This window comes from Eptatretus burgeri, chromosome 7 (genome assembly GCF_056783735.1).
Source record: "Eptatretus burgeri isolate ZD-2024b chromosome 7, Ebu_testis_v1, whole genome shotgun sequence".
In the NCBI taxonomy this organism is placed as follows: domain Eukaryota; kingdom Metazoa; phylum Chordata; class Myxini; order Myxiniformes; family Myxinidae; genus Eptatretus; species Eptatretus burgeri.
In genome coordinates this window covers 77,418,275-77,438,835 of record NC_140967.1, presented here as the reverse complement: position 1 = coordinate 77,438,835, position 20,561 = coordinate 77,418,275, and the positions used below count along the sequence as shown (strand labels likewise).

General features: G+C 44.6%; 1 protein-coding gene across 6 annotated transcripts in view; it reads right to left on the bottom strand.

Annotated features, from left to right (window-relative positions):
* LOC147023593 (gephyrin-like) overlaps window positions 1–20,561 on the bottom strand; it is a 211,656-nt gene that overhangs the window by 46,207 nt on the left and 144,888 nt on the right. For 4 of the 6 annotated variants that reach the window (XM_085889125.1, XM_085889119.1, XM_085889123.1 and 1 more), the window contains 5 exons: window positions 12,026–12,092; window positions 5,312–5,611; window positions 4,809–4,851; window positions 1,264–1,401; window positions 193–285 (listed from right to left, as the gene is read on the bottom strand). In XM_085889125.1, the coding sequence (XP_085745251.1) occupies window positions 193–285; window positions 1,264–1,401; window positions 4,809–4,851; window positions 5,312–5,611; window positions 12,026–12,092 (641 nt within the window). Of the gene's footprint in view, window positions 1–192; window positions 286–1,263; window positions 1,402–4,808; window positions 4,852–5,311; window positions 5,612–7,653; window positions 8,437–12,025; window positions 12,093–20,561 lie in introns of those variants that run through there. The other 2 variants (XM_085889121.1, XM_085889124.1) reach the window with 2 other exon arrangements.

Sequence of the window (20,561 nt, the reverse complement as noted above, 5' to 3'; positions counted from 1 at the left end):
TGATGTCATAACGAGGGCCCCCATGACGTCATAAAAAATCACATTCCCCATGAGGAGTACTTGCTATGTGCCTTTGGCAGAGGGTAAAGACAGCAAGTTATGACGATGGAAATTGTAAGCAATTATAATCATTCATTCACTGCATTTTTTGACCCACATATCAATTACTAGACGATCAAGTGTACTGTGTACCTCGCACTGCATATCCATCTTTAATTGAAGCAGGGAAGGATGGAAGGTTGTCCTTGGCAATGACATCTTGAGCCAAAACTCTCCCGAGGCTTTCTAAGGATTATAGATACAATAAAAAAATATCAATACTTTTGGCCATTAAAGCAAATGCCCTTGGTTACTAAACACTACATCAATGTCCTTTAGAAACAAACCACCTTGAATAATTGATATTATAATGCAACAACTCAATGCAGATATCACGATAAATGTGCCACTGCAGTAGTGATCGATGACTATTTAATGAATGAGGTGGAAAACAACCTGGGTAAGGCAAGGTTCAAAAAGTGCCAGTATCCATGATTTGTTTCATTTGTTTTAACCCGTTGAACCCTTGCAGCCGTTTTACCGGCAGCTATTCAAACCTCCATATACCCGAGCGGACGGATCTTTCTCCAGAGAGCCTTGGGTGGGGGATCCGAAAATCCAAGGAGCTTGGGATTCGAAGGGTTAAGAAGCAGTCCAGCATCATAACAAGCATGCCCGATCACTAGACAGGTATTTATGACAGGAGATGTGTCGTGCAATTGAATATAACCAGAAGGTCCTTCAAGGAAGTGCACATTTTTATAGCAAAAGGAAAATGCACAGCAGTTTGTTTCTGTTAAGTCCATTAAATTTAATTATTTTTGTGTGGGGAAGGAATAAGAAATGGATGTGGGAGTGCACAGGAGCTTGGCAGTGCAGGTTCATTTGCTCATTGATGATTTTTATAATGACATTCCAATTTTATCTGCACTGAGCAAACCACAGAATTGAGGTCCATCGTCTCTCATGTTCATCGTGCAAACTCAGACGTGCAACAATTGTGAAAATACGATAAAAAATTTCAACAGTGAATTAAATGATGATGTTCAAAAGAAATCAAACAAGAGGCGACGGAATCTAAGCGCATAGGAACATTCCACAATTTCTCTCATGGAATGTAAAAACAGAAAATGGAAAATGTCCCACGACTTCTGAACAAGTTACAGGTTATCCTTTTAAACCAAAAGTCCATAACGTTTTGCGCTTCAGTCACATTAAGCATACCAGTGTAATGTACAGGCTCTTTGTTGAGCACCGGGGCAGTCTCGAGCACTGTGACAAATGCCTTATCCATGGACGTGAGTGGAAAGGGAGATGACCGTGCTCTCCGTGCCACCTTTGTCACATCCACAGTGCTGTGTACTGCAAGCATTGCACGTTTTGATAACACAAGGAAAATGCACAGCAGTTTAGTTCTGTTAAGCCATTTAAATATGTCTGCATGTGGAAGGGAGAAGAGGGTGTGGGGGAGTGTGCAAGAGATTGGCAGTGCAGGTTCATTTGATTAATTATTCAAATGGAAGTGAATGGATGTTCCGGGAGTGAAAACTGATGAAAACAATGATGTTTCAACCAACCATATGCAAAGGTCAACCGAGCTATACATTAACTGTTTGGACATTAGCAGTACGACAAGATGGATATGCGAGTGTTGGATGAAATGCAAGTTCACAACGAAAAAGCTAATTATCCATTTTCTTTACTGCTTGCTTGCAGCATCATGACAATCAGTCAAAACACAAGGCTACAGAAAACAAGAAAACAGGGGGATACTGAAATTGGATCCGTCTGACTGTCTGTCTGTTCATCCATTATGCTATCGCCTCCTAAACGGTAGGCCACAAATTCAATGAACTTGGGAGTTATGATCACCAGATGACACGAACGTGCTTGCAAGGGCAGTATCATTTTTGGCACTTGGGGTGGGGTCAAGAGGTCAAATACCAAAAATACCAATTACGGGCACATTTCAAAACATTTTTAAATGAAAATTTGTATATGTAATCAGCATTGGGGGATGGGTGAAATATGAAACGATTTTTGGATTTGATGCCTGGTTCATGCCCCAGGGGATGGGGACTGACTTTGAGTCACAGGGGTCAAAACGGAGGGGGGGGGGAATAAATTTTAACTCAAAATTTAATGTTGGGTCATTCCTGGTGGAACCTTTTGCCTTCTTTCAACTTTGCTTGATTTTGGGAAGTGTGGGGGATTTGCAATGGCACACCATCAGCTTCACTCTAGTTTTAAAATTTGTTTTTACAACAAGTGTGTTACAGATAAACAGACCCGATATCTTGATAGTGACAACATTTGTTTCATGAAAATTGAAATTGCCACCAAGCTGAATCGAATGGATCTACTTTAGAGTACATGTCCATGTGTGGGAAACATCATCAGAATGTCCCAGCTGTCATCCATAAAAATCTTTTTCACAATTCAAACCGTCCTTTGGTGAGAGTTAACACATATGGTATATACCGATTCATTGTGGTCAATGCCAGATTCAACCATTTCTCAAATCACTATTTTAAGGACTAAATTTACATTTTCTTTCATCGTTATACAACGTGATTCAAATGTACCCGTGAACTTGTGAATGTTTAGTTTTTTTCTCTACAACGTTCCGACTTTGATGGGGTTTTAGCTTTTCTTTTCTTCAGCTTTGCTGATAAATGTGGCAGACAGGAGGCCTTGGATCTCACCAGTTGGCTTCATCCTCTTCTTATTTCGCATGTAGAATATGGCTGCAGGGAGCATCATTTTCTGTGATGGAACTATGCCAATGATGCAGTGCCCTCTGTAGGTTAGAGCAGGATTTTGAATTTGGCTGGGGTGCTGGTGATTGCTTGCCTCCTCTTCATGAAGGACACCATGGGATTCTTATTGTACACCAATGGATGCTGGCAGATGGGATGCTGAGTTTAACATCCATATTAAAGATGGCACACACAATGATGAATCGCCCTGCTTGTGAAACACCAGGATGACAGTTTATAGGCGAGTTCGGATTTGAATGTAGGTTAGACAGCTTAGAGGTGAGTGTGGATACCTCAAGGCTATATTGCCAGCCCCACCAGTTGACCAATGAGAAGCATACAAGTGTTATCAAGTTGATGTATGTTATAGCTGAAGCTATAGTACATAAAAGATAAGAGCTTGTGAATCAAAACCACGTGATTGAGATGGCCTTCATAATCGAAATGAACAACGCAATTTTGTTTCATTGACAAAGAGCCATGTACTCATGTTTGCAGGAATGCACTGAAAGATAATTGGAATGTGTCGATATTGAAGGGAAACATTTCAAGCACCTGCATCAATAACTTAATTTCAAGTTTACTCTGCACAAAATATTCATCTCACAAGTTCACTCAGTACTTTTGGATCTCGCTGTGTATTAAATTCTCCATCAAGAAAACTGAAATGATGCAAAAGAGGAAGTGATGAACTCTTCTTGCTGTACTCTGCCTCGACACAAACAATCTGAATGATGCAGTTCAACAAAGCCATTTTAACGTACTGTTGACAGTTCATGGAGCCCACCACTGATTAGTTGTTTGTTTGCGAGTGTGAACGTCACAGGTGCATCAAAGAAAATGCAATATCCCAAGGTAACGGTGCAGCTTCATTTCCCAAGGCAAGGGTGCACAGCATGCACAGACACAGCCTTCTTCAACAAGGAGGCACCATAATATGAACATTCATGGATGTAGTTTTCGTGACTTTATATTTCCGTGTGTACTCCAGAAAGATCAAACTCGAAAGCTTTTTCTGCATTTGCTGCACTCCAGTTTAAGAACAAATATTTTCTTGCCATCCTAGATAACGATCTTCAGCCTTTACTACCTTCCCTTTTCCGAACGAAAAAGAAGCTCCAAAAGCAAAGAAGAAAACACTTTGAGGGCTTGCTACCTTTTGTGCTGTAATCATATCGTGTCGATGCAATGGCTGCGAAAGGTTAACAAAACACAAGCCAAATACAACTCAGATATTGGGCTGCCACCTGCCATGATGAAATTTGAAAATAAATATCTCAAAGTAACATGTAACAAAGATGTCTCGGCTGCAATCTGTGAGCTGCTATTCCATTAGATTGTATGCGGCGGAACGCGAGCAATGGAAGAAAATAACGTGTCACGAAACATTACAAAGATCATCACACAAGTGATTCTTTGGTGTCATAAAAGCTATGTGCTGAAAGGTGCACTGTCATGCCAGGTTACACTGTCCTGCAGAGCATGTAAAGTTCCAAAAATAAGAGCGATGAAACGTGGACTCCTTGGTGGAATCTCAAAAAAATGAGAATCACAGATTCCAGAGAGTTACACCAATTTTGTGCAAGTTTGAGACAGCAATTTTATCTTGTTTTGCAGAAGGTTGAAACAATACAATGGGCTCGATGTTGATTTCCAGGAAGGCCAAGATCCAAAAAGGCTCATTAACCAACCCATCTCACAGATATATTCTCATTCATGTGATAAAAGGTAAACAAGGTCATAGATACATCAAGACACATGTTCCTAAACTATGCTAGTACTAGTTAAAACTGGAAGAGACAAGAGGTGTCGATGTATGCACTTCCTGAAGGTAAGGCGCAAAGCGTTTACCAATGCAATGTTCATTTCGCAACACCTGCTAGCTCAACCCCTCTCCCACGCCTCCCCCACCCCAACCACTGCCCACATAGCAACAGTCAATGGAAACTAAGTTTTTCAATGTCTAACGTGATGAATGGAATTCTGAGGAGATCTAAAATTACTTCTTACCTGTGTGAGAAGAACATCCTTTGCCCCAGCTTTGTGACCTTAACTAAAGGGAAGGGTAAAAACAAAAAAAAACAAACAAAGAAATAATCAAAATTATCATGAAAGCACAAATGGTAGCTATACTGTTTATGACAACAATTTGGAAGAGAAGTTGCTCTTTGCTGTCACAATATCAACTGATCAAGAGGTATTAAAATCACCAAGTGCACATTGACCGACTGTACCCATAATGAGTGAACCTTCATGATGTAATGAACTGCATTATGCAAGGTACAAAGGTCTAGATATAAAGTAATAACAAATGCAACGAAACAAAATATATAAATAATTTCATTAGAGGTACTCAAATTAAATAATGGGCATGTTAAATCATTACATCCCGACATGATAAAATATTTTAGTGCGAACAGGAATTATGGCTGGGGTTTGCTGAACACCAGAATGTCAGTCAACGGCTCAATTCCTCAAACATAACCTAAACCTCGCCCCTTCTTTCTCCTCACCTCAGATGATCCCCCCTCGGGCACGCCGTGCGCAACGCTGACCTTGCCCGTGGCATCTGCAGAGCCAAGCATGTCTCTGCCATGCATGACCAGCATGCTGGGCCTAGGTGAAGGGGCTTTGTGCTCGCCTGAGCTGGCCTGAGGTGAGGCTGGTCCACCGTCTGGAGATGAGGGCTGTCGCGGAATAGTTGATAAGCCGTGAGTGGCGAGCTCACGGTGAACGGCCTTGATCTGAACACAAGCCTCGCGCAACAGGTCGATTGCATGACCTAGTGCAGGCAATACCAGCTGGAAACACTCCTGTAAATGACAGGGATTGATTCAATCACAGTGTTCAGTGAGAATGACATGGACAGAGTCAGCAATAAAACGAAAGATAGGCAGTTTTTCTTTGTTCATATAACTGAACAGGTCAAATCCAAGGGGTGGAGTGATTGAATAACAAATGCGGTTAATGAAGCATGGACAAATTTACTTAAAAATAAAACAATTGCCTTTTATGACTGGACAGAGTAGCATATATTAACGGAATGATTCGTTAAAAAAAAGTGATCAAAATTAACCTTGGATTAAAAGATGGTGATTAGGCTTTTTTTTTAACACTGAGATAAAAACAAAAATAAGTAAAGTAATATTTAAAGGTGCGTTCATTCCAAAACTGTGAGAGATCTGAACAAAACTACTTCTGATGACAACCGAGCAACAGAATGGGCTCAAAACCATGTGAAGCAGCATTCGTGATGTGATTTGTTCTTCCTGAGAGATGAGGCAGCTTTAATGACTCCCATGTAGAGCTGTTTTAATTCAACTTGATTGTATTTTTAAACTTACACTCTACAAGTACATATACAATTACAATTCAATCGTAAGTTAATACAAAATCAATTTACTGCAAACTTACGCTTGATCTAAAATGAATTGTGTTAATTATCCTAAAATATGCAATTTTGGTGTCCGTCTGTCTGGCTGTGGTCGATGCATTTGGTCGTAACTTATCCAATCTCAACCAAACTTGCCAGGGGGACTAAGGGCCATGTGATGAAGGTTGTAGCTACTCCGTTTGCCCCTCCCCTCCCCTCAGGGTTCAGAAGGTGAAGCCGAAGTAAATGTGGACCATCTATCGCCTCGCCCGGTGCTCGTGGGAGAGGACATTACAAATGACACTTCAGAGGCCTGAAATGTATCGTGAGTGAGAATAATTATAATTGAATTGAATTGCAATAATTATAAGAGAGGCCTTATGTTGCTTTACATTTGACTGCAAAAAAGCTGGAGGAATTACCTTGTTTTATTGGCTTTTTAAGTCTTGTGTTTGCTTAATGGTTAAGGTAGCTGGCTAAATATCTTTTCATCCTGAGTTCAACCCCCTCCATTGAATTAACACCAGGTGGGTTGATTCAGCCTGTCATCCTTCTGAGGTCAGCAAAATGAATACCAGCTTACTGGTAAGGTGAGGCAATGCATCAGAAGTAGAGTCACACTCCCAGCAATGATGCAACCAGCAGCCACAAGGTGCATACAAATAAATAAAGAAATTGGCTTTTTCCACCTTGGAAAAATGCCATGTTCAGGTGTGTCAATAGCAGTTTGAATATCATTCCAACTTACTGTGGCATTTAATGATAATACCATAATAATAATAATAATATTAACATTATTACAAAATAATAATAACGATAACTGGAAAGCATCTCAAAATGCAAAGCCCATCCGTGTCTGCTTTGCACATGAATTAAACTTGATGAAAACAACAGAGAGAAAAAAAAATATGTAAATTTCATTATTTAGTGTTTTCCATATTCTCACAGTAAAGTTTGCTGAAGTTTGTGAAAAGTTTGTGAAACAAAAAATGTGAAAAATAGGAATGACATCATAAAAACGGATATGACATCATAATGATGCATTATTTGTGCGTTAAATTATCTCTGCTAATGCCCCGTTCCATTCCCGTAAACAGAATTCAAAAAGCTTTCCTAGTTTCAGAGAGAATTTTTTGGGCGATTTCCATTAGCGGAGACATTATGACGTCATAACTTTTATCTAGGATGAATTTTCACAATCGGAGATGGTTACTGTCTGTGCAGGGTCTTTTTACATATATATGCCAAGTTTCAGGAAGTTTCAATGAAAACTGTAGGCTGTGAAACAAAAAGTCCACAAGAATAAGAACAAGAACAACAACATGAGTAAGACTTAGAGATCCTCTGACGAGGATCTAAAAAGACAAAGGACTAGGACAGATTGGGCATCGACAAAGAAGGCTCATTGGAATGGCTAAGAGGTGAGCTCAACTTGGATGGAAAATGAATCATAATAAATGCCCAAGAACAGGGACACTATACCAATGACGAAGAAAATGGCAGGACTGAGTCAATCCGGCAAGTGTAGGTTTTGTCAGGTAGAAACAGAAAGCACGAGTCAGCTCCTATCGGGATGTAAACGACTCGTATCAGAACATCAAAGGCACAAAGAGACACACACACACAAAGGCACAACAAGATATGTAGAGTAATGCACTGGCACATCTGCAAAAATTTCAATATCCCAATTTCAGAAAACTCATAGAAACATGAACCAAAAGTGATAATTGAGAACAATGAAGTAACGTTCACGTACGACATGGTGATCCCATCGAGCGGGAACAAAGAAAACAAAGCATTGCGGCCGGCTATAGTACTTTGGTACAAATGTGAGGTGGTAATTTTCCAACAAAAAGAAAAGTTTACTGATATGTGTTGTACATTTGCGAAGTGCACTGTTAATTACAGAACTTCAATGTTCATGATATACCGAGTGTTTCTCGAGTTGTGTGAAGGGTGAAGGATTTCATAGATACGTTTGTAATCCCCTCCATATAAAATGCGATTTACATCCTCTTCAGTTCAGGTGTCTTTTTAATGTTTGGAAGATAAAAAGAGTGACATTTTAATCATCACGAAGCATCATTGTGCTTCGAGCTGAGGGTGACGTGGGCGCCGCCAAGACTGCCTTCCTTGCACTGATCAAAACCCCCGTCACTGAGCAAAACAACCTGTGAAATAGTCAGACTGAGTAAGTTTCAAGGTAAAATTCTGGGTTATATCTCTTATACCATAAACTGAAACATGATGGACAAAACATGGATGGAAACACAAAAAATATTGTTGCGGATTTCGCGCCCGCCGGCGTGCGAACGGCCACGTAACTCGAATCGCGGCACGTCGCCCACCGGACGGACAATCCAGTCGTGACCCTCTCGGACTAACGCCGGGAACCAGTCACGGGTGGACCTTTCGGTCTCACCGCGATCGAGCCAATCAGCACCCGCGTGGGATAGGGTTGCTCGCCAAATTCGAACTACCTAAGTACCCACGCGGAGGGTAGACCGGGCGATCGCACCTCGCCGCAGGTCGACTTCGGACACGGGCCACTTAAGCGACCCGTTCCGTACTATCAGAATAACCGAGCGGTGTTATCGTCGACCTCGACGGTTCGATTAATTATCGGGCGTACTCAGCCCACTACCAACCCTTTACGTGAAGCAAGATGGGGATTCAATGGGGGAAAAGACGGCGAAGCGGGAAACAGTTCAACAATAAAGCACATTTATTCGCGACGAACGGAAAGCACACAAATACAATTCCACCAAATGCACACAAAAAAAGAAAACACAATTCCATTTACACAAAAAGCAAACATAAAAGTGAAAACACAGTGCAGAGCTAATTCCGACTACCGAGCACACGGCAACACTTACACAATTCTACTTCACAGACGGCGCCGACAACACATACCCAAAACCAAGGAAAAGAAATACCCTCAAGAATGAGGTAGGCCTGGGGCCGAGACCTGGTCGGGCCTACCCGTCTGGTGATGAGACGCGGAGCGGCGATGGCCCCGCAACCCGCGGGCCTCGTGGACAGTGCCTGGCAGGGGGTGGGAACGGGGCCCCCTTGGTCGCACTATCTCAGCGCGGGGGGAAACAGGAGGGGGTTGCTGATGCTCGGGGTATAGAGGATCTTTATTATGTGCGCGACGAGCGTCTCCACCTCGGCCAGGTCGCGCTGCCGGCCTCCCAGGGGTGCAGCCCCCTGCACGACGCGAGCACCCCCTCGTCCGCCCTCGCCGCCTCTCCACAGCTCGTCCCCTCCGTTCCGACTTCAACGCACACGACGAGCAGCTCCACCGCCCGCGAAGTCTTGACTCTCTGTTCCGACTCCTTCGCCTCGTTCCGACTTTTACTACTCTCCGACCCCTCGTTCTCGTTCTGCTGACTCTTTCGCTCCGACTTTTACGACTCCTTTGACTGACGAACACCGTCCTTTTATCCCCCCCCGTAACTTCGCCTTTGACCCCCTCCCTTTGACCTTTCAACTCGCTCCCCATTGGCCCGAGAAAAAGTGGGCGTGAAGGCTTTTTGATCCACAAATTTGCATATATCGATCGCCCTGGGGGCGGGGCCACCCGCCCTCGCTCACCGATTGGACGGCAAAAAGTGGGCGTGTGTCGTTTTCGATCCGTTTTTGAAGCAGAAAATCCGTGATTTTGTACACGCTGTTCAACGTGCGCCCTACACGAGTCCAGCATCGGTGCCCATGAGTGGCGCGAGATGACGGTGATGCGATGGTGGCGAGTTGTGACGGTAAAGGTCATGGCGGTTGTGGTGAAGCGGCGTTGTGGTTGGTGGTTGTTGTTGTGGTTGTGATGGTGGCGATTGGTCCAAAATAAAGATAGTAAAAGAAAAACGGCTATCCTGAAGAGTCGCAGCACGTATAAATGACATGTATTCCCACTAGACAACGGGTTTGGGCCTAACTACACATGCACTTACCGAGATACCTCACCTAAGGGACCTGAATGGTGGTTTGCGAATCTGGTAACCACAACAATATATATAAGATGGCACTGCCAATTAAGGCATTAGTACCCAGCAATTTTGGCCTAAACAATGCGTAAATCAGAAAGATGACCAAATACCAGGATCTCAAAATTGTAAGGCAAAAGATGGTAAATGGCATCCTGACGTGCTAGTATGCAGGATATATTTTGATCGTTCATAATTATGGTCAAGCTGCCTGGTGTTGGCTTAGCAGTTAGGGTGGTGGCTTGGGATCCTAGTGTCCTGAGTTCAAGCCCCGTTTGCTGCTGAATTAACACCAGGGGGTTGATTCAGCCTGTCATCCTTCCAAGGTCGGCAAAATGAGTACCAGTGTCGCAGCCAAAAGGCTGCACATGAAGGGAAGGGCTATCGACGGATTGATTAGATTTGGTTTGGTGTGGTGCAGGCATGATGGGCCGAATGGCCTCCCCATGCGCCTTAATTCCTTGTAAAAAGTTGGATTGAAGGAATTGTTATTCTGACTTCGAGTGTCCAACCTCTCTTCTGGGCAGGCCCTTGTTTTGTTATCCAGACTTTGTTGCAGCTACTCACCTTGAGTACTGACACTATAATGTGACCTGATGGTGGAACACTCGCTGAATAGTTCAAAACACTGGTTTGAGCTGTACAGCCACCTGTTAGGGGTGAGTGCGGAATCATTTTGCAATGAACGCCATTGTAAAAGTAATCTGGGAGTAATGAAATGTCCTCCGAATTATCATGTTCATTAAGGTACAATTATCGTAGCTATGGTAAATACATACTTGGAAAGAAATTCCTGTTGACTCAGTATGAGAGGGATGGAAGTTTTATTACTTTAATGGAATTGTTCTATTATAAATCTCTAGTTATTGATATGTTACTTTCATTAACAGCTACCAAAAATGTTCAGTTACCAAAAATAAGGTGTCCATCTGACATGACATGATTAGAGTGGTTGGGCTTGTTGTAGCATCCTGATGAGATTACAATGATAGTGTAGTGAAAGAATGAAGTGTTTAAAATCTGCTGTACTGTCATGAAGTAGCTAAGACCATGGAATAATGGAATGGATGTAAATCACTTGAAAAAGAATCATGTTTATTGTAGGTTTGATACATGTAACATTGCAAATGTCATAATTGACCCACTGTATGTTTTGTTTGTCTTTTGCTCAGGGGTTTTTCATCCCGTCGTATGGCACATGCAAAACAACCTGTGGGAAATAAACTCTAAGGCACCACAACTGGCATGTCCTTGTTGGTCTAGCCTCTGGTTCAATCACCACGTGTCCTCACACATATAACCCGCTACACAAAAAATATAAGATGGCACTGCCAATTAAGGCATTAGTACCCAGCAATTTTGGCCTAAACAATGCGTAAATCAGAAAGATGACCAAATACCAGGATCTCAATATTGTAAGGCAAAAGATCCTGGAAACTGCAGAGTGCCGAAATTGTACCCGTGATAATTGGAGCAACAGGAATGATAAAGAAGAACATTATAGAGATCTTAAAAATAATTCCTCGGAATATTAATTCAAACTAACTACAATTGGAAGCTGTCCGGGGCTCAGTGACGATCCTCAAAAGAGCCCTCGGAACAAAACTTTGATAAAAGAAAACTTCACACCTCGGTCCATGAATCGTAACCCCTGACTGAAACGGAGGTGGATACTTCTAGCACTGGAAGGACCCCGTTCCACATTGTGAAACCCACATATGGAGACAACAACCAACGACACACACACACACACACACACACACACACACACACACACACACACACACACACACACACACACACACACACACACACACACACACACACACACACACTAGGAGTAAGAAAAAACAAAAAACAATTAAACTCACCCTGGATGCTTTCTTACTACCTGGCAAGTTGATGATTAAACTTTTTCCACGAATTCCACAAACAGGCCTAGAAGAGAGAAAAACAAACAAACAAGGTAACACTTTCGATTTCATGAAGAACCCAACTTGCAGAAATACTCATAAAATAAGTTACAGAAACACAGACCAGTTTAATGTCAATCTAGTTCCTTTAACAAATCTTCTTCTTCTTCTTTCGGCTGCTCCCGTTAGGGGTCGCCACAGTGGATCATCTGTATGATCCGCATAGTGATTTGGCACATGTTTTACGCCGGATGCCCTTCCTGACGCAACCCTGGTCGCCTCTTACGACACAGGGATATGGTACACCTATTTTAACCAGGGTATACACCGGCCCAGTACACTGGTACTCATTTCGCCGATCTTGGAAGGATGACAGGCTGAGTCAACCCCCTGGTGTATTAATTCAGTGGCCCAACGGGGCTTGAACTCAGGACCTTTTGGATCCCAAGCCGCTACCCTAACCACTGTGCCAACACCAGGCTTTAGTTCCTTTAACAAATGACAAACTAAATTATGCTTGTGTAAGGAAGCACAAAGAACAATAGTACATACAATGCAAATGCTTTAAAAGGGGTAGAATGAAGAAAGAGAGGAAAGTCATCCCCCTCCCCAATAAAACAAACTGACAAAAGAATGGCAATACATTGCTTGGTTGCCATTCACAAGATCACAAATTATCCACCAGCTTCCTATAAACATCCCCCACTCAGCGACTTGTTCCATAACAGGGACAACATATCAAGAGTCAAGAGGCTTTCTGCAACTCACATTTGATGCAATGGACCAGCTCATTTTGCACTGGTGTCAAGGAATGCCAAGTGGTCATGCCTCCTTAACGACTTTGAATACCAAAACATAATTAGCTAGCAGATGCTTCAACATGGCGAGAGTTATCAGTGCCTTATTACGTGCAAAGTCTATAGGGTGAAGGTCAAGTTTACCTTGAGTTCATGCACTCAAAGCAGGTAAGTGGAATAAATAAAAAATACAACAAGAAATAAAAGGCATTAAAATTCTGATTACACACAAACAAAAACACAAGAGTAATTGAAAGAAAATGCAAATTCAACCAAAGCATGAACCAAATCAAGATCTTTAACCCTCAGGCAATTAGAGCATCAATCATTCAATGAGCTTAAGCATCGTGGGTTAAATAAATAAATATTTGCAATTTAGGAAGACACAATATAAATGTTTATCTGCAGCAAATTTCCAAATTCTCCAGATAGAGACAAATAAAGTGAAAAACAAGAGCTGGGAATCTGGTTGCAAATTTATTTTTCACAGGAAGCCAAAATATCAAAATGTAAATCATTGAAAAAAAAAAGCTTCAAATGTGAAAAATTGCAGAGTCCAGATATGGGTGTGTTGAAGTTGGTAAAGCCCACAGACCATTCGGTTGACAAAGTTGATAAAATTCAGAAAGCTGATAAGGTCCACTGTCCTCAGCAGAACAGCAGCTTCAGAAGGCAACATACTCTGAGCACAACTCAAGTAGAAAGACCACCTCAGCACATGAGTAGTCATGCACAGATCATCTTCTCCACCATGTCCCAGAGACAAGAGGGGTCAGCGAACCAAGAGGAGCAATGGTCCAGCAGATGATGAAACCTGAGTGAAGCTTAAGTTCAGCAGTACTCTGTTAATTGCTCTATAGTCTCTGCTGTCATCAATTACTGTCACATTTTATACAGTGCACTACTCAAAGCACACCGCTTTCATTCAATCAGTGAAGTTGACCATTGTATCGTCTATGGACAACCCAATCAGTGGCATTGTCCACTTTATCACTGCTGATCCACCAATGGGATTTGGAGGAACTCCTCGTTTGATCATCCAGTTTGGAGGAACGGCTTGATCTCGGCAGGGTCTTGGTGATACCATACACCTTCCACTTCTTAATGATTGCCGTGACTGTGCTCCAAGGGATACTCAAGGAGTTTGAATTATTTTTTATACCCATCACCTGATCTGTGCCTTTCCACAACTTTATTCCAGAGGTCTTTTGAAAGCTCCTTGGTTCTCATAGTTGAGTCTTGAGATTGAGACAAAAATTTTCAACATTGCTGCGACTACTCATGTAGAATGTTTTAATGATAATTATGACGCCATAGCTCAAGTGGTGTGGCAGCCATATTGGAAAAACGGAAAACTTTGGACCTCTGCATCTCTGAAACAGCACCAAGGAAAAATTGAAACTTGGCACATCGCAAGTACTCCTCATGGAGAATGTGTGTGATCTTTTTTTTAAATGACATCATAGGTGCCTTCACTATAATGTCATTATTGCATATGTAGTACGCTACATCCGATCAGTATGACAAATTTTGAGGGTAATCGAGGGATAAAATAGTCCACAATTTTTTTTTGATGATGTCATCGGTCACACGATTCGGCAGCCATAGTTTTTTTTGTTTCTTAACTTTCAAAATTTTTTTTCTTTGAAATGGCTCAACAGATTGAGGTGAAACCTTATTCACATGACCGCCTATCCGTGAGGAATAAAAGGTTGACAGATATGACATAATCGGTCACATGGTTTGGCAGCCATATTGGATTTACCCGACAACATATACAAATCTTCTCCAGAACGGTTGAAATGTGAATCCTATCCAGGTTCCTCCTGATGACTTCATATTTTCTTTGTTCTTATTCGGGTTCCTTCTGATGACTCCAATGCAGCACTGCACCTATTTGGTCTTCCATTTGATTTGAATTGAATTTATTTTAATCCCATTCTAAATTCAATTGAATAATAATTAAAAAAGAACCTCATGGTTCAGGGTCAGGCGTCCAATCAAAGCGGGGTTGCATCAAAGCGGGACGTCTTGGTACCCGGTCATCACTGCCAGCAGTTATTAAGTGGCAGTTCTTATGATGTCTCATTAATTACGCAACACCAGTACACAAATGCCACACAAAATACACCACACAAAACAAGTCCTGGTGAGGGTCTGCAATCTCTGATTGCTCTTTTTATTGTTTACAATTGCTATTATAAGGGGGGTGGATACTTATCCAACATGAGCCTGGTGTTGGCGCAGTGGTTAGGGCAGCGGCTTGGGATCCAAAAGGTCCTGAGTTCAAGCCCCGTTGGACCACTGAATTAATACACCAGGGGGTTGACTCAGCCTGTCATCCTTCCGAGGTCGGCGAAGTGAGTACCAGTGTACTGGGCCGGTGTATACCCCGGTTAAAATAGGTGTACCATATCCCTGTGTCGTAAGAGGCGACCAGGGTTGCGTCAGGAAGGGCATCCAGCGTAAAACATGTGCCAAGTCACTATGCGGATCATACGGATGATCCGCTGTGGCGACGCCAAACGGAAACAGCCGAAAGAAGAAGGATACTTATCCAACCAAAATATTCTAGTTTTGTATTTTAAATTAATTTTCTGAAATTTGTAGAATTTATTTTTCACTCGGAAATTGTGGATTACAATGTGTAAATGAAGATGGAAAAAGTCTGATTTAATGAAATTAAATTCCAGGTTATAAGGCAACAAAAGGTGAAAAAATTGAAAGGGGGTGTAGACTTTCAATAGGCACTGAATGTAAAAAAAAAATTGCCATAAGTTGATCCTTCTAATGACTAATGCAGGACTGCACCTATTTGGTCTTCCATTTGATTTGAATTTATTTTAATCCCATTCTAAATTCAATTGTTTGGCTAGGAATATACGAGGTGTGTTCAAAAAGTATCCAACCTTAATTTTTCGTGCGTAAACAAATGAAGCTAGGGAGGCGTAGTTTGGTGCACGTATGTAGGCGATCCTAATCCGTATGCATGAATATTTTCCCGCCTGCAGAAGCTGTCAGTCACCGACAGACCGCCGATGAATGAGGAAGTGTAAGTGAGTGCCGTCGGATTTTCGTTTTTGACAAAATGACGGAAAAACTTGAAAAACGCTACTGCATCAAATTTTATGTAAAGCTTGGCGATTCCCCAGTGAAAATGATCCGCAAGATTCAACAGGCCTTCGGGAACGAAGCAATGGGCACCACACAGATAAAAGAGTGGTACAACCGCTTCAAAGATGGTCGCACATCAGTGGACAGTGAAGCACGTTCTGGTAGGCCCTCAACATCCCAAAATGAGATTTCATTAACCAAGTGAGGACCCTGCTGATGCAGGATCATCGAATTACGATCAGAGAACTTGCAGACGAGGCGGGCGTCAGTATTGGATCCATTCATTCCATTGTGACCGAGGATTTGGGCTGAAGGAGAATCTCAGCAAAGTTCGTGCCAAAGCTGCTAACGATCGAGCAGAAGCAACCCCGTTTGGAGATCTCACAGGACATGCTGGAGACTGTGAACAGCGATCCCAACTTCTTCAACACAGTGATCACTCTCGATGAGACCACAGTGATCCGTCACTTTGTCAAAAACGAAAATCCGACGGCGCTCACTTACACATCCTCACTCATCGGCGGTCTGTCGGCGACTGACAGCTTCTGCAGGCGGGAAAATATTCACGCACACGGATTAAGATTGCCTATATACGTGCAACAAACCACGCCTCCCGAGCTTCATTTGTTTATGCACAAAAAATTAAGGTTGGATACTTTTTGAACACACCTCGTCGTGTTACGAATCTGGAAGCCTTGTGCACACAGACAGGCAGCCATCCCCGTATCTTAGCTATTTCGATAAGTGTGTGTTTCTCGTTAGGGCCCCCAACCTGTGTCTAATGGGAATTGCATGTGTGCGCTGCGAATTACTTTTTTAGTCAGTGTTTTCTTTTATTTTTACATCAACGAACACAACAACACGCCTTCTCCTCGTTTCCTCGACCCAACGCCATTACGCACGTGGCCAGAGATGAGGAGGTGGGCGGAGCCACAAACGCCTCCGCTCGGGACTCCGCGCAGAAGAGTGGGAGTTGCCCCGCCTACCGTGGGCCTGTCCAATGGAGGACGGACAGGGAATCGCACGATGAGTCCGACCAATGAGGAGGCGAGTGGCCAGAGAGAAGAGGCCCCTCCCGCCCGAGAAGAAAGTCTGGTAGTCTGGACCAGCGAGAAGAGATAGACGGGATGGTGCGGTGTCCGCAGCTGCTGGTCTACTGTCGCTGCTTCTGATCGCAGCTCGAGCACGTGGTCTGGACCTCTGACCACAGCTCAAGCGTGTGGTCTGGACCTCTGGTCTGCTTGACGCTGGTGTGGTCCCATCTCGCTGGCGCTGGTCTGGTTCTCGGATCGCATCTCTCGACGCTGGTCTGGTTCTCGGATCGCATCTCTCGACGCTGGTCTGGTCTGCTCGACGCCGGTCTGGTCCCATCTCGCTGGTGCTGGTCTGGTTCTCGGGTCGCATCTCTCGACGCTGGTCTGGTCTGCTCGATGCTGGTCTGGCTTAATCTTGTCGCTGGCGCTGGTCTGCATCTGGCTGCCCTGGTCCGTCTTCTGGTGACCGGAGCTCCGGGAGGGGGTGGACGTCCAGCTGCGCACTCGCGGCCAGGTAGTCAGCCGTCCTGACTCCCAGCTGAACTATCCTCCATGGCTGGAGAGCCGAATAAAGACCATTGAGGTCCATTTCTTTTGTGTGTGCGTGTGCGTGTCCTGTGGGCCCCTCTTTAAGTAGCAACTGGTTAAGTGCTTTTGCTGTACATTATTTGCATCCTTTATTGTCGGTTTCATTCTGCTCTTTATGTGTTCCTTCCCCACCGATTGTAAATAAATACCCCTATTGTTGAATGTTTCAGCTCATCTTTGTCCTTTCCTTCATTGGTTGAGCACAGTGCGTGTTGGATGATTAAAAAGGCAGTTGCCGCCGTAATTGCACATTTGGACCGACGGACCTCGGTAACCATCCGCTCGGGTTATGCACGGTTCCAGCATGCTCACGGCTCTTTCCGCTCGAGCTCCGTCGAGGGTGTGGATTCCTCGGTAGCTCGCCACGTGAGTCTCTAGGTATTTTGAAGATTGGCAAATAACGTTGTCCCACGTGGTTGAATTATTGACGATTCACAGTCCTGTAAGGAACCCGTACCTTTGGAGTTATCCGAGGGTAACGATCTGAATTCCGGGTGTTCGGTGGATTCAACTCTGTTGCTCCAACTAGCAGTCATACTCGCAGCCGATACCTGGCCCACAACAAATTGGTGTCAGGAGTGGGATTCGAACCCCCTCCGCCTCCCACGAAATTCACGGGATTCGGATCAGGGGTGTAGGGAGCAAACCCCCCCCCCCCCATTCCCCCAAATTGCGAGCGTCAAATTTTATTCCCAACACACAAAATGGCGAACCAAGACAGGCTGAAACAGGTGGGTAGTAGTAGTAGTGTCGAGGAACCTATGGTCCAGGACACCACCCCCATGCAAGAAGACTCCCCCCCCCCCTCGCCACCAAACTCGGAGTCCGTAATGGGCGCAGGGGCGGCATATGACAGCCCCCCCCCCGTCAAAGTTCGCCCCCGATTCCTGTTGGGTCCACGACCGATCGTGGCGGATCGGCTTCACAAGAGCTATCGGGCATCGAACAATTAATACGGATGATGCAAGCGATGGAAAACAAGATGGATGCGAGTGCGCAGAACTTAAAGAACGAAATAAAATCCAATGCGCACAAAATGGATGCGATGGGAAGCCGAATGGATGCAAATATGCAAACACTGAGGGGTGAAATGCAGAGCATGGGGTTGAGTCTCCAGGCGGGGAAAGAGGCAATGAGGGCAAACTTGAAGGAGGTGAGTGGCGAAATGCGGACCGTGGGAGAGAAAATGGCGGCACCACATGGCGGAACGAGCGAGCCATGGGGGAGTGTAACGGCTGCTGGGCCCGCGATGGAGACGGGTAACGTCGAGGGGACGAGCGATGCCACGACGATAATAGGGGAAACGTGTAGGGTGAGACATGAGGGAACGACGGAAAAATTAAAAGAGGTGACAGACGGAGAAATTAACAGAGACAAAAGGGATGACGGAAAAATTAGTAGAGACACGAGAGGAGTCAGAAATAAAGAGGGAGACGCAGGAAGCAAAAGAGGGGAACGAATTGAACAAAGTAAAAGATGAGCACACACACGTAGAGTTAGTATAGTGGGAGACAATGAGGTTGAGCTGGTGGAATGTTTCGTGACCCGGTGCGAGCAGCAGGAGAGCCTCCTTAAGGAACAGAAGGAGAAAATACGCTCTCTTGAAGCAGATCGCGACGAGGTGAGCCCGGTCGGGCCGAATGAGGTTGAGCGGATGAGTGCTGTGAACGGGCACACGTGAACCTTGGGGGTATGGAAACCGCGGGATTTCTTGTGGTGACGAAAATCCCCGATGTGATTGTCCCGGAGTTTGTGGTGGAGTGTGTGAATGGTGCGGGTGTGCTGAGACGTGCGAATGATGTGTGTGATGGCATGCGTGAGTGCATGCATGGAAATGGACGACGGACTGATCCAGGCGGGAGAAGGGTGTGGCGAGCCTTCTGCGCCGTGTAAAGTTATTTTGGTAACCGCGCCGGTCTGGCGGGATGCTGCGTACGAGGCCTGTTCAGCATTTCGCGAACAGCCCTCGCACGCGCATCTTCGTGGAGGGATTCCGGTGCGGGAACGTCCCACATTTTGAAAGAGACCATCGCGCGGACGGTTAAAAGGTAGGCGAGTGTTGGGTGAATTTGGAACGGACTGGTCCACATGTGAGCGCGTGTGCGAAGCTCCATGTGCTGCATGCCACGTGTTCTGTTCGCGGAACGTGTGGAGCGAGTTCTCGGGACGATGCGCTCGTGCTGGCCTGCATGGGAAACCGCGCAGGTTCGGTGTGCGAGTGATGTCATCGCCATGGACCTCGCGTCGCCACGTGGGGAATCCCTCGGAAGCGATCGCTCAGTGCGATTAGCAGGGTGACGTCATGGCTGCACGTATCGCCCAGCGGAAGGGATGAACGGGTAAGCTGTCGACCACCGCCTCGGCGGTGCAAAAAATAAAAATAAAAAGCATCGCTCCAAGTACACAGCCCGGTGTTTGGGCAAAGGAGAAATCGTTAGCGGGATGGGTTTAGCATTAGATAGACCGACCTCATGGGGGCATGAGCTGCCCTGCATGGGGCCCGTGGACTAGTTAGTGGGGATTTCGTTCAGATTTAGAATGGAGAATGGATTTTGGGAGACGGACATGGAACTAACAGCTTGGACGGACATGGAACGTGTAGTGGGGACTTAGATTAGCTACGTAGATTAAATGGAACGTGCATTTGTGGAAGGGACAACGAGGGAGCACAAGATAGTTAGGGGAACATAGGTAGAGTGTGAATTGGAAAAGAAAAGTGAAAAATGTGTGATGAATGAGTATGGGTCAGCGGACCCGAGTGTGCGAGTGGAGTGAATGTGGAATGCATGGTGCGAATGAATGAGTGTGGTGAGGAGTGAATCCCACCAAAGTGACCCCGGGGTCAGTATAATGTTAGTTAGTGGGTTAGTCAAATTTACCAAAAGGAGGTCATTTTGTTGTTGGTGTGGAAAGACGGCTCAAAACCCATTTGAAGGGGTGCAGGAGTCCATGGCCTGCTGG